Source organism: Acanthisitta chloris, unplaced genomic scaffold, assembly GCF_000695815.1.
Source record: "Acanthisitta chloris isolate BGI_N310 unplaced genomic scaffold, ASM69581v1 scaffold34240, whole genome shotgun sequence".
NCBI classification, from domain to species: domain Eukaryota; kingdom Metazoa; phylum Chordata; class Aves; order Passeriformes; family Acanthisittidae; genus Acanthisitta; species Acanthisitta chloris.
The window spans coordinates 3,878-18,572 of record NW_008650561.1 but is presented as its reverse complement, the minus strand read 5'-3'; the positions used below and the strand labels follow the sequence as shown (position 1 = coordinate 18,572).

At 42.6% G+C, this 14,695-nt stretch overlaps 1 protein-coding gene across 1 annotated transcript in view; it reads left to right on the top strand.

Moving 5' to 3' along the window:
* The first annotated feature begins 3,093 nt into the window (after positions 1-3,093).
* PLA1A (phospholipase A1 member A) overlaps positions 3,094-14,695 on the top strand; it is a 12,300-nt gene continuing 698 nt past the window's right edge. The window contains exons 1-7 of the mRNA XM_009069457.1: positions 3,094-3,166; positions 5,292-5,493; positions 6,756-6,933; positions 8,382-8,490; positions 11,741-11,842; positions 12,654-12,743; positions 13,547-13,714. Coding sequence (XP_009067705.1) covers positions 3,094-3,166; positions 5,292-5,493; positions 6,756-6,933; positions 8,382-8,490; positions 11,741-11,842; positions 12,654-12,743; positions 13,547-13,714 — 922 coding nt within the window. The remainder of the gene's footprint in view (positions 3,167-5,291; positions 5,494-6,755; positions 6,934-8,381; positions 8,491-11,740; positions 11,843-12,653; positions 12,744-13,546; positions 13,715-14,695) is intronic.

Below are 14,695 nucleotides of genomic sequence, written 5' to 3'. Positions count from 1 at the left end.
GTTTTCTTTTCCTCAGTTGCCAAGACAATATTTAAACTTTTCTTCTTACTACATCATAGTTAGGACACTCTTCTGAGAAATAGATTCACACTTTGTTGAGGTGAGAACTAAACCCAGTTCCACTGCTAATCCTGGGAAAAATACACAGTAGCCTGCATGTTTAATGTAGAGCCATGGTTTCTACAGGCAAAGGACAGAAAATACAGGAGCTGTGAGACCAAGTATTCCAGCAGAGAGGTGGATCAGGCCTTCATGGACAGCGAGCTAAGTTATGTGTGCATTTCCCACCCTCCCTCTAGAGCAAAGGCCACAGGGAGTGGTTTTAAATAGTCCTCATTTGCTTAACTCATGCTTGGCTTCCCCCAAGGTTCTGCTCTGCTCTGCATTGTTTCTGCTATTGAAAAACAGTTTTCCAGTCTAAGTGAATCTCTATGAACAGATTTCCACTTGACTACTAGGTATCTGCAGTGCTTACATGCCCCTGCCTTCCCTTGCTTTGTGAATGGGGAGGCAACGTTTTTGGCTGAGTTGAACACTTGCAACATTTGCTCGAACATGCAGACACCGCAATTTTTTGCAATTTTTTTTTAAATTAAAAGAATTTGTGCATAAAATCAAGTTTGTTTGCTTTCATTATCCCTGACTTACTCTCTAGCAAAGAGTGTGTTTCATGACTGCATGCTGTAAGCGACTGTTAAAAGAAATCTAAAGTGGTTTCAAAGTCTTCGCAACAGTTTTTCGAGTGCTGTTATAATCACTCCCACTGGGGAGTAAAATAAGTGGCATTAAGATTCTGAACTAATAGAACTGTAATTACTCAGTAATTAAGTTCACAAGCAATAAAAAGTAAACCCTTCATAGCAAAATAGTTTTAATGGTAAGAGCACAGTCAACTGAGTAGCTTTTGCTGTTTGTATAAGGAACCACCATAGTGTGCTGATGTAAAAAAAACTTCCTGGAATTACTAAATCTGAGATTACACAAAAAAACACTGTTCAGGAAGCAGAATTTTCGATTTCACAAAGACATTCCTTTTTTTAAAAGACACAAGTTTTGTACATTTGCAGAGTTTTTAAACACCAGGAAGTGATTCACTTGTGACAAAGCAGTGTCCCGAGTCAGAATTTGGCAGAAAGGTGTAGGCAGCAAAGATAAACAACACCAGGATATTGTTTAACAGCTCTGGAAATGCACAAAACGAAACCATTTCTGAACATCTTGGCTGCAGTTTTGTTTAACTCTAGGGCTGTAATACTGGTGCCTGCCTTGTGTTACATGGCATTTCAAAATTTCCATAGGACTTGGCAAAGAGTAACATCTGCATCCTGCCACAAGAAGTAGTGCTTACTACCATAATTTTAAATTAAAAAAAATGGAAAGAACAGTTTGCTTGTTTTCTCTAGGTTCCCCAATTTGTTTTATTTTAAGGAATTTGTCATTTTCAAAATTACACTCTTGCTCTGAAGGCTCTTGTAGACATGTCATTGCCTATTGGTTTGATTTTACAAATTCCTTCTCTTTTGATTGAGAGATTATCCAGATCAGTGGAATTTGTGGGTGTAATGAAGAAGCAGGCCTGTTTCAGTCCACAGGCTTTTATTTTACAATCTGTGAATCGACCTGAGTCTGGTACTGTGGATGGAAAGATGAAAAGTTGACTAGAAGCCAGGAGCTGGCTATTTGTATTGCAGCTTTCAATCTTGGAAAATTGATTGGGCTGACAAACTCAATCACATATTTGTGAGACATTAAGGACCTACTTCTCTGACAATAAGCCAGCTTGATCCTGGAGGCAACTGTTTCAGGATCAGAATGTATCTGTATCTTTAGCTCTGGGAGGATGCAGATGGGGCCAGGCTTCGACACCCCTGCAAGCCGTGCAGGTGATGCTAACTTTCCTATGAAAACTGGAGAAATTTATCTCAGATGATTTGGAAACAAAATGATCTTCTGCTTAAAACAGTCCCAAACCCTTCAGCTGGAGCAAACTGGGTTAAGGAAATTACTGCTATCATCAATAACTGTAAGGAAAAATAATATCTGATTCTTTTTGAAATGTCTTGGGTCATCTTCTTGATCACACTGAAGCAATTTCTGAATTTTGTTGTTCAAATAAAACCATTGTAGAACAGTGTCTCGAAAAGAAGGTTCCTTCACTCATTACCCTTCCTGCTATTTAATACGGTCAAGGGCAAAGCTGCCTTGTTTAGCAAGATGGACCAACACACACCAATGAGACTTGGGAAAGCTGAAAGTCCATTGTAGCCAGGGAGGTGGTACCATCATACCCTGAATGTCCTGTGACAGACTCCTGGTTACACATTTGGTTGTGTGCTTACGCTTCTCCATCTGTATGCATCAAAGTAGCAAAATTTTTTATTCAAAGGTTTTTGGAAGTATTTACATGCTTCTGATACTGGTGCATTACTAAGGTCATCCTTTTATTTCCCATGTATTTGAAATGCATTCTCCAAAGTAAAAGTGAAGGGTGTCCCCACCCTAAGAAATGTACAGTCTGGCCATATTATGGCAATATGACCACCAGGTACATTTTAGCCTGTCTTTCCCCTCACTTTTCAGAGCTAATCCACTGCTTTGCCTTCTTCTGACAGTTATTGGCATCTGACCAAAAGTAGAAACACAGGAAAGAGACAGCAATGCAATAGGAAAATACATAGATGCAAGGCTGGTATGAATCTTCCTGCCATGGATTTACTGCGGAGCCGTGTGATAAACCAGTGCCCCTAGTCAGAATTTGGCAGAAAGGTCTAGGCAGCAAGGATAAAGCACTGTAATTCTATCACTTGCTGCAACTGGTTTCACTAGGTGATTTCTGAAGCAAGAAGTTTGCTTTGAGGAAAGGGAGGCAGGGAGGAAAGGCGTGTCAACATCTTTTATAACCAAAAAGTCAGCGAAGCCTCTCCTTTAGACTTTGGATAATGGTCAAATAAGAAGAGAGGTAACTGCCCCTTTCCTCTTTTCCCAAAAGAGCAGAATTTGGTTGATCATTAACAGAGTCAAGCTGATCAAGCAACCCACCACAGCTGTTTTTCTCCTGTACAATCCTTGTACTTGTACTGGAATAATAGGAAGATGGTTGAGGATCTGAAGAGGAAACAGATCATTGTTCTTGCTGTCCTCTTGCTGCTCAGCTCAGCACAAGCAGGTAAGAAAAACATGAGTGCCTGGCAAGGGATTGAAGGTTTTACATAGAAGGATCTGAATTCAATTCTTCCTAAACAACCTGCGTGTCAAGAGGTCCTTGCAATAATCATGTTAGGTGCCAGGAGAAATGGTAGTGCAAGAATAGTCCTTTCTTCTCCTATGCTTTGATTCAATTGGTCTCAGTGATTTAATTCCACTAAATTGATTTACAAGAAGGATCCAGGTTTACCCTGAATTGAAAGGAAGCAGAAAAAGGGATGACTTGACCTCTGGCACTGTCATCTCCTGCTTTAAAAGCTTAGCAAGCATAATCTACGGTAGCTGAGAGAAAATAAATGCCATGCTTCCATTTCTTTCTGTAATTGTGATGTCAATGAAACTGCCTTTGTGCTAATCACTACAGTCCCACATCACCTGCAGCTTCAGTACAGTGCAATTCCTGCCTTTCCTCTACTCACAATCCCCCTCATCTTATGCCATTTCTGACATTCACTATCCTTGCACTGATCCTGCCTTTGCTAGTTAAACTGGCTCATGTCCTACATTGTTTCCAAGATGATCTCTGAGAATGTCTCTTTCTTCCTTGCTTTCAGTACACAGGCAGACTAATATAAACAACAGTAAGGGATAGTCACATCCCCCAAAAGGGAACCTGAAAGGTGAGTCTTTGTGCTGACCCTTAGGCCATGTTCTGCCTAGCTGGTGTAAAGTATCTTCTAAGGGAAATTAGAAACCTGGTTGTCTGATTATTTTTTTAAAATAATTTTTTCTCTTGCTGTATGTGCAGATTCAAGGCTGTTTCACTTCCTCCAGCCCAGAAAAGGGAAGGTGCATGCATTGTTATTGCAGCAGCATGCAACTATGCCAGTTCATTAAGCAATGCTTTTTAGGTCAGAAGTATCATTCAATTAATCATTTGGCTTCCCGCTCCTCGTAGGTCAATAAATTTCACCTTACTAGTACATTTGTCCTGCAGTAAATCAAGCATCTTACCTTCAGCAAGCCTTTCATAATAGCAACCAGTCTTCTGAAAGATAAAAAGATGGAGCATCTGGCATTTCTGTAGGTAACCTAGCTATACATACTGCTAGTCATACATACTACTAAACTTCTATGCTTGCTTTCTAGCCTAAATTTGCTCAGTTTTCTTTAGTAGCTACAGGTTTGAGATTCATTTTTTTTCTGTCTAGGTCAAAGCACCTTCCCGTATCTGCCTTTCCCTTCTCAAACAGCCCCAACTTCCTCGCAACTTTTCAATGTCTGAAGGGACCTACAAGGAGCCAGAGAGGGACTCTTGGTTAGGAACTGCAATGATAGGACAAGGGGTAGTGGGTTCAAATTGAAGGAGGGAAAGTCTGGGTTAAATGTGAGAAGAAAGTTTTTTACTATAGGACTGGTGAGACACTGGCAAAGGTTGCCCAGGGACGTGGTGGCTGCCCTGACCCTGTAGTGTTCAAGGCCAGGCTGGATGAGGCCTTGAGCAACCTGATCTAGTGAGGAGGTGTCCCTGCCCCAGGCAAGGGGGTGGGACTAGATGATCTGTAAGGTCCATTCCAACCCTTAAATTATAATATTCTATGATTTTCATCCAGTAAACTGATCAATCAGGAAATTATCATTGACACATTTTTTTCATCAGCATTCTTATATTTATTTCTGGATTTTCGATACAACTGTCAGTTAAACTCGTGCCTTCTACTAAGCTTACCAGAGTTTGAATATAAATATACCCATTCAGTTTTGACCACCTGTTGGCAAGTATTTTTTTACAGATCTAAGAGTCACCTCATAAATGTACTTAGTAGCTGGTCTGTGTTGTCAATTTGCTAAAAAAACCTCAACAGAATGTAATTCACATCTTGGTAAAACAACGCTCAGAAGTCAAAGCTACCATGACATCCATGGTTATATCCCCCAGCCAGTGCTGGGATTCCATCAAAGGACAGAAACAACTTTATCAGACAGGTAAAGCTTCCAAAATAGGCTCATTTATGCTCTATCTTTTCAATCTTTATCAATAGAAGTGAGATTGCTACCTTCATTTTCCTAATGAATTAGAATGAGGCTGGTTTGTTTTCCACTGCACAGACACAGACTAATGTGCTACTCACTCCCTCTTGTTGCAGGGAATATAGACAGACTCTCAGGGCATCACTGCACTGACTTCCAGAGAGCAAATTTCCTACGGGGCAGTAAACTTAAGGTCCAGTTTCTTCTGTTCACCTCCTCAAGACCCAGCTGTGGAGAGCTGATTTCAGCTGATGACGGTATCAAGAACTGCAGCTTCAACAGCAGCCTGGAAACCAAGATCATAATCCATGGCTTCAGGTGAAAGAAAGAAGAGCACTGTGATTAAGTTTTTACTGGTAAATTAAACTATGCTGGGGCATTCCCAAGCACTGTGTGGGGCTGGCATGGAACCATTCTGCTTGTGTGACCTTGGCCTCCCAAGCAGAGTGTCTGTATGCAAAATACCTGCTAAGAACAGAGTCTGGGGTGGACAGCCCTGAACTGGATCTGGGAATTGTCTGGGAGGCTGTTGGTGGGCCAGGGCCAAAGCCTTGGAAAGTGCTGCTGACACTCCTCATTGCAACACAACTTGAAGTCCTTTAGTTTGTGACCATTTGCCTATTTTGTGTGTGCTTCACATTTTTTTGAGCCTAAAAAAAGTCAGAAATTTGAATCACTTTCTTTCTCTCAGTGTCTTTTTCTCATTCTCTTACTCTCTCTTCCTTTACCTCTTTCTATTTCTTTCCCTTTCTAAACCTCTTTATTTAAGAAGTCTTTTCTTCAATGTTCTTGTCCCTTTAAATTGTCTTCTTGGAGTTCATGTCTAACAGCCTGGATTAAGGAGCCATTTAGAAGCTCAAGCAGACACAATATACTTCTGTTCTTGAAACTAAGGATTGCAGCTGGGATTTTTTAAACTACCATCATTCTGCAAGCTTATTTTACTGTGCCAGCTGTGACCATATAACATTATTTGTTTTGAAGTGCAAAAGCCTGACTAGAAAGTGCACAAAAGACTAGGATGAAACCACAGCAGATGTTGCAGGGTCTTCTCAGAAAACCAGCTGTTGCCTTTGTGAAATAACAACACTCTTCACCAGATGGTATTAGGGAAAGTGGTGTCAAATAACCTCCTCAATTTTCCTTGAATTCTTTGGTATAGATTTTTTTAAAATTGTCTACAGATGAGGAAATGTAGCAGTGAAACACCAGGTGATTTGGCCAAGGACTTCCTGCCAGTTGGTAGCAGAGAAAGATCCAGGTATTCCTGGTCAGCTCACTCCAGGTGGGCTCTGTGGTGGCTAAATGAAGGACCATGGCAAGACTGAGACTTCAGCCTGAGCCCTGCAAATGTTCTCTCATTCATTAAATATCTGGTTCCCTCATGAATCAGCCCATTCTGGAAAGTGTTACTATACCACCACAAAAAAATTTTCAGGTGTGGGTGTCTGACACCAGAAATAACTTTCAACAACTGTCTGGCAGCTTCCTCTGACAGCTGTGAAGCTCCAGCACCGGTGAACAACATACTGGCATGTGCCCTACTTTGGAAACAGCTAAGAAAAGCTTTGTTTCCACAGGGCTTTGGGTACCAAACCTTCCTGGATTGAAGATCTTGTCCAAGCCATCCTGCACACAAGCCGGGTGAACGTGATCGCAGTAGACTGGGTTCATGGGTCTACAGGAGCCTATCCCTCCGCAGTGGAAAATGTCACACTGCTGGCCCTCTCCATCTCACAATTCATCAGCAAGCTCCTGGTAAGCTACTGTGCATTTCCAGTGTTGGGGAGCATGGCCAGAGAGCATCTTTCATGCAAACAATCCAGAGAACTGCTTACAATCTGCTGTCTCCAGGAGATGGACAAGTGGGTTTTTTATTCCAGAGTTTTCTTTTTTTTCCTCCCTCTCAGTCCAGGCTTGAACATATCACTGTTTTTCTATTCTCTTGAGTGTTGACATTTTCTGGGAAAAAATCCCTGTTGTCAGCTGCATCTCCAGCCCAGGACAAACCTAAAGCATGCCTTGGGTTTTCTCAGATCCATGCTTCACTGGTCATTCTTCTTCTTGTGCTCAAAAATTTTGTCCAGGAATCTGGAGGAAATGAGATTTGAGGCTGTTTGCTTTGGGCTTCAGATACACTTCCCAGTAGCTGGAAATACCCAGGTGTGTCCCATCCAGTTTGTTTCCACACAGCACAGCAGAGCAAGGCTTCTGCAATGAGGGTAATAAATCTTTGTGTTAACCAGCTATGCATAAACTCTCCATGCAACGTTTGCACTGCTGACCCAGGGTGCAGAGGACTGGAGTCCTGGGTATGCACCACGTTGTGCAAAGTCACACATTTCTATTCAGATACACAGCAACTCTTGAGGCTACTGTGTCATTAGAAGGCTGGGGTGGAGGTGAGGAGAGAACTGTCACTCCTCATTACTCATTAGGTCACAAAGTAAACAAATGACTGAGCTGGACAGTATCCCCACCATTCATTCCATGTCTGTGGTGAACTCTAGTCCAGCTACTCAAGAACTTTTTTTGTCCACACTCTCCTACAACACTACACCACAGAAGACTCTATTTTCTTCTCCTGAGCCTCAGTACCGCTCCGGAATATGGCCACATACATTTCAAAGTCATCTTGTCCCCATGCTCTCATGCACCATATGCTCTCCCATTGTATGGCACTGCCTCAGGCAGACCAGCCTGCAGGTCATTACGTCTAACAAATTCCATTATACATAATGTCTAAATGGCTGTGCTTCATCTGGTGGTTCAGCCCATGGATAACCTCTGAAAATATAATCTTAAAATACTAATCAGGATATTGGTACAATGGTGGTATAAAAGTAAAAAAAAATAATTCTTTTGCTTTACTGAGAAAAAGATTATTCATATGGTGAACATGGGTGGCTCAGCTGTGAGAGGGAAAGTCTGAAGCAAACTGTGGAAAGAGAAGCTACAGGCTGTGTAGTTATGAATAGGAGCATCTGACCAACCTGGTTAGGGCTGATTTGTGTCTGTGGACCTGAAGAAAGACTATTAAAAACAGAAAGGGAAATGCCCAACATTCCCTTATCTATTTGGTTCTCCACTGTACGCCTCAAAAGCAGTCCTACATTAGAAGAGAGACAGAGCTGCTGTGTGGGCTGGAACAGGGTATTTCACCTTTCTGCTACAGAACATTAATTTGTATTATTGTCAATCTGCAGGCCCTGGGAGTCTCAGGAACATCTATCCACATCATTGGGGTAAGCCTCGGTGCACATGTCGGGGGCCTGGTGGGGCACTTCCATGGTGGTCAGCTGGGACAGATAACAGGTATCATAAAACTGAGTCTTGGGTCCTCACCTGTTCTTCAAGAGAGAGAATGAAAGAGCAAGGGGAGTCATTCAGAGGGGTCTTTTAATTGCATAAGGGCTCATTAGATCCAAGGTTATAGGCTTCATCCTAGCTTCACAAGTCTGACAGTGCCTTTCCAGCCATCACTCCCCTCAATGCTGCCAAAAGAATGCATGTGTTTGCAAAAGGATCCTTCCACCTCTGGTACACTCTTCAAACTGGTGCCAGCTTAAAAGAATATGAAGCCTCATGACTAACAAGCCACAACACCCACATGCTTTGCTTCCAAATTATAGCATGTATACCTCTGTGGTTCTTAAAACTAAAGCCCACAAAGATTCGCTGTGGGGGGAGTAGCAAGAGTGGCTGTTCTGAAGAAAAATGTGGTCTGAGAGCTAAGAAGACAGCAAGGCAGGCAGTAGCCTCACTGGCAAGGGATACAGCCCTACCATGTTTGGGCAAGAGCTGACCACGTTCAATAACAGGAACCAGGGTCATCCACAGTGCAGTGATCACCAGGCAAGTGTGTAGTGGTAAGACAAGCCCAAGGTCAAGCTGGGAAGTCAAGTCAGCAAGATAAAAGCAGGACCATCACAACACAGCACTGGACATAGCATCCCTACAATATAGCTCAGGCAAGGGACAAAGGCAAGAACGTGAGCCAGTCTTGGGAGGACTCAAACAAGGCTTCTTGCTGTTTTCTCCCACAAGTCCGCTGTTTCCACAGTAGACTGGTCTAAGGCCACCCAGCTGTGCCAAATCAGAGTTGACCTTAAACACAGAGACAGACTTCTAGATATGAGGAAGAGATTGCAGTGAAGGAATGAGAGAACAAGATGGTTATTGTCCCCATATGTCATTTATAGCTTTTTGGTTCATTCAGGGCCTTGCCAGCCTTTAGATATGGAGAATGAATAGAGTGACAGAATGATTTAGGTAAGAAGGGACATTGGAAGGTGTCTAGTCCACACCACCACCACCACCACCACCACCACCACCAAATCAGGGCTGTCTTGTAAACGTCAAGTTGTCAAGGGTTTTTTTAAATTCTGGAAATCCCCAAGGATACAGATTCATTTTGATAGGAGGGGAAATCCCACCATGAAGTAACAGACATAAAGTCTCCCATAGTATAACCACAACTACCAGACTGGCTCAGCCCATGCTGGTCTGTCTCACAGGTATTCTCAAGGTCTCACTGCACACTGAGGAGGGCACTCCAGAGAAATGGTTCAGCCTTCACATGTCACAGCTACCCACACTGCATGAAATACAGACATTTCTTAATGGGAGCTGAATTTCATGTTGGGCCCTTTTTTAACTGTGAATCAAAGTTTACATTAGGAGGAAAATGGAGTAACCTCTCTCCTGCACCAGGATTTTATGATCAGCAACATCATCAGATGAGCAGAAGCAGACACTTTTCCATGAAACCACAGGAATTAACTTCAGAGTTCAAGTTTCTTCCCATTTATATTGACAACATGTACTAAAAGATCTGTAGATTTATTTATTCTATTAATTTTAAACTCTGCTAGAAGACAACCCCTTTTCCACATTCTTGTTTGTCCTATGATTTCATAGGCACGCTGAGCATTGCAGATTCCAGTTCAGATTTAGGAGTCTGAAGACAGGTGGGATTAAAGCTAAAATATCTCATCTCCTGCCTCCTCAGACACATGCATACACACACAGAGGAATGTGATCCCAGAGTCATAATTTGCTGAAGAGCCTGCAATCACCTAAGAAGAGCTATGTGGAGCAAAACCAGAATGAGTCTGGGAGATCAGAGCACACATTTTATTTTTGTGAAGCGAGTTTCTTTAACCCGTGCCTGTTCCGGTGGATATCTCCCTGTGCAGGAAAGCAAATGGTGTAGGAACTGGAATGAACAGCCCTTATCCAAAAAGGACTCAGAAAAGAGCAATTTGTTTCAATACTTGCAGAGGAAATGAAAAAGCCTGAAAGGATTTGTTTGCATACTGTATAGCTTCAGTGAACAGTTTTAGCTGCCAAGGATGTACATCTCAATGGAGTTCATGCAGCTTGTCCTTGGAGAAGGTAGGGATAGAGAATAGAAGACAGAAAGGTGCTTGCCACAGAGGTGTGCTAGAATTCACTGCTGCTCATGTTAGGTGCCTCTCCCTCCTCAGGAAGAACTCTAGGCTATACCAAGTAACACTTTTCAGTATCTTATAAAGCTTTTAACTACAACTTGGTCTGTAGAAATGAGTGGGGAACCTCTCAGCTTTTTGTATGCATGAAGATTAAAGAACATTAAAGTTCCATTATTAGCTTTTATTTATAGAGAGAATAGGAAAGAAAGTTTCTCCTCCTTCCCTCCCCCCTCACAAATGCAGACACGTCCATTTGTATATTGTTGACATTGCTTTCTCCATAGAGAATTAATGGGACTGAGCCCAAAGCAGTTAAACTGACCAGCTCTGCAGCTAAGTTGCATGTGGAGCTGAGCTGCTTCTTAAACTTCTGCCTAGGGAGGAGAAGAGAAAAAGCTTGCAAGGTTACTTTTCTACAAAAAGTGAAAAGGATAAACCTCAGAAAAAATAAGTATCTTTAATCTATTCCTCGGGATTGCCAAGGATAATTTTCTGTATTCTTTTGACTCCCCAGAAGTTTCTCTAGGAGCAAGTTTTAGGCTAAAATGTAGATGATTGCTGAAGACTCAATTTTATTTGAGGGGAGAGGGTTCAGAAGCCTCTTTGTTTTAAAATTGTTTGATAGTATGAAACTTTTGTAATTCTTGGGTCGGTTAATGCCTGGGGTGCTGAATTCATCACCAAACTCTGATCTTCAGTGGCTGTAGTGCTAATACAGAGGACAGTACAATCAGGGAAGGTATTTAAAGTTTGGGGGTTTTTCACCAAAAAACCAAAAGACACTATGCACCCACTCTGTCAGAGCTAATTGAAGCTCTGTCAGGGCTTTGCAACCTAAAAACGTGAGGTACAACACTCTGTCAGGGCTTTGCAACCTAAAAACTTGAGGTACAAGGTTGCTAAAGGGGCATGGAGCTGTAGATGACAAGATAAGGAGGCTGTAGTGGAAGCTAGCGGTGGCAGAAACTATTCTGGAGCATAAACAGTGTGACCTGGAAATAATTTACTACTTTTGCCTAGCAACAGTTTTAAAGTTTTGCATAAAATAACTGGTCCAGAAATAAGAGAGGGGCTGAAGAGCACTTGTTGTTGAGGTGTTTATTTTGTTACAGGCCTGGATCCTGCAGGCCCTAAGTACACCAGAGCCAGCCCTGAGGAACGCCTGGATCCTGGGGATGCCCTCTTTGTGGAAGCTATTCACACTGATGCTGACAGTAAGCTGGCTTCCATCTTCTTTGGCCTGGGCTTCTGTTCCTCTCTGCTAAGGAGTCTGTAGGTCATTGTCCCTTTTTTGCTAGACTACCACCAGTTCAGGTTCACCCTGAGGAAGTTTTTTGTTTACATAGGCTTTAAGGATGAATTCATACCCCAGAGCACTTTGAGCAACAGACAGGGGGAGATTGTTACAGCAGAGTGAGTTTATACAGTACCAGCTTGGCACAGCTTTTACCACCTGAAAGGAATTTACATGTCTAGTCTCACTTTGGCTTTTCCCACCTGATGTAAGGAAGGTGCCACTGAGAGTGCTGTTGGAATGTAAAGAGTCAAACCAACAGCAGGTACAGCAACAGAGTAAATAATTTGTCTAAAGCATTTACACTCTACATAGGCAGAACATGTGCCCATGAGTCATGTGGTGCCTTTGAGTCACACTTTCTGCCTGGAGATCACAAAAACTTCTACCAGCATAACTCTCAATTATGCCTCATAATCCCACATTAAGATTATGGTCAATTTTGTTCCCCTTTACATAGAATCAAGAACCAGAGTTGCTGAGGTGGTAGTTCAGCTGCAGTTCTCAGTCATTTTGATGGCAGGACCTGGAGCACTCTCTGCTCTATGCAGCAAACCTGCACAATGCAGGCACACAGAAGCAGGAATTCTGGCCTTGATGTCTCCAACACTGGAGCTGGCTCCAGCACAACTTATGTTGAACCAATTATTGGGACTTGTCATAAAACATGTAGGGTAAAACCTGTGGAAGAGCTAAGATTGAGAATAAAGTGACATTTCTCCTCCTTTCAGATTTTGGGATCCAGATTCCTGTAGGCCACATCGATTATTTTGTCAATGGAGGCAAAGATCAGCCAGGATGCCCTCGGTTCCTCTCTGCAGGTGAGAATACTCTCCGGCCAAGCAAAGGGCATTTAGCAGACTCTGAAAATTCTGTTTGTCAAGCAGCTCCTGCTACAGCCAGGGCAGACAGCAAATCAAGACAAACATATATTCATGACCCACATCTCTTTTTAGCAGTACAAGAAACCGATGAAATTAAAATCACACACCAATTGTCTTGGCAGTACCACTGTTGACAGATGTGATTTTGGGTGACACTTCTGTATAAGCCAAAACCCTAGCATCAGTAGAGATGACACTTTTTCTGGAAAGGCTCTTAGGTACCACTAGCAAAAGCTTCTTTTTGTTTTCATGCTGCAAGCTGTGTCTATACTTAAGAGAGATTTAAGAGCTTGTATGGTTACTGCCCTTTCCTTCTACAGGATATAGGAATTTGCACAGTAAATAGTGTGGATTCATTCAGCGTTCAAATACATTCTGTATAAGTCAGCTGCATTGAGGGTCAGGTTACATGGGACACCCATGGTACCCCACTTCACATAGCTGGGGTTCCAGTGCAGCTGGGAGTCAAAGCTACTGTGTTCCTTTACAGAGAGCTTGGGGCCTCATCAGTGGTACACTGAGGGAGACATGGCAGCCCTGTTCCTGCATAACTTCTCTTGCAGTGGGATCTGGGCTTGTAGTCACAGAGATGGTCTGCAAAATGTTATTAATGGGAGGGGTGTTGCTGCAGAACCATTAAGAGTGTTCCATGACACTCAGTTCCTTGGGAATGTGCAAAAAGACTGAAGCCAACAGAAAGGCTCATGGCTGCTTTTCTCTGGTTGAATTTTTCCTTGCAGGCTATAACTACCTGATCTGTGATCACATGAGGGCAGTACATCTCTATATCAGTGCCTTGAAATATCCCTGTCCAATCATTGGGTTCCCTTGTGCAAGTCATCAAGATTTTTTAAACGGTCATTGCCTGGACTGTGTGGAGCCCTTCCTGTCCTCCTGTCCCAGAATAGGTACAGTACCAGCATAAGAGCTTCCTGGAGCATATGGCAATACATTCCTGATGGGTCTAAGTGCAGAGCACGGTACGCAGTTCAGATTTCTCTGAGCAGGATTTGCTTTGGATCAATTTGGGAAGAGTGAGAAGTTGTTTCATTTTCAGGCTTCTATAGAAAGCTCATATATTGCCAAAGGTAGAACACCAAAGTTTTGAACATTTCTGGGCTTTAAACATTTCATAGGGCCCATGTATGGAGTCGAGTGAGTTTCCAGAATCACCTGTCTAATAAGTAGGCATTTAGCTCAAAAATTGTCTTGTTTAGAGAAGCAGCTGGAAATTTTAGTTCAAGCCTGAAGTCCCATTCTTCTACACCACTCACTGTTGCTGAGCCACCTCCTTTTCATAAATTTCTGTCATGGTCCCCCAAAAGTTGAACTCTCTGGACTGGTAAAAGGTAATAGATGCCTCTTTTTGGCTTCTGAAACTGGGCTGTGGCATGAGGAGAGGAAGTGTACTCTGGTGCTATTTGCAGTATGGTATCAGAGGAACATAAGGAGAGGCCTCTTTTGGTATAGGTTCTCTGATCAGCCACCCCTTCCCCATCTCACCAAGCCATATTGCCAGCTAGTCAATGGTGCAGGCCTCAAATTATGATGGTCTTCTCACTTGACCAAGACATTCAATTTCCCAGCACCTTGTGTTTGCACTGTCATTTACATCCACACTAGATTTTCCGACTTGATAGTCTTTAGTCTTGCTCATTTTGCACACTGATGGTTTGTTAGCAGAGGAATGAAAAAAGTCACCAAGAGGTTCTCTGGTGATGATTACCTGGGGTAGTAGCCAGAATAGGTTTTCTGAGGGAACATTAACCTGTCAAACAGACACCACAAACTTGTACTTGCTCTGATTTGCACTGGTATAAAAAAGGAATCCGATCTCCAAGGCAGGGGAGTTGGGCAGGGTGAGTTGAGGCAGTCAATTATATTGTTTC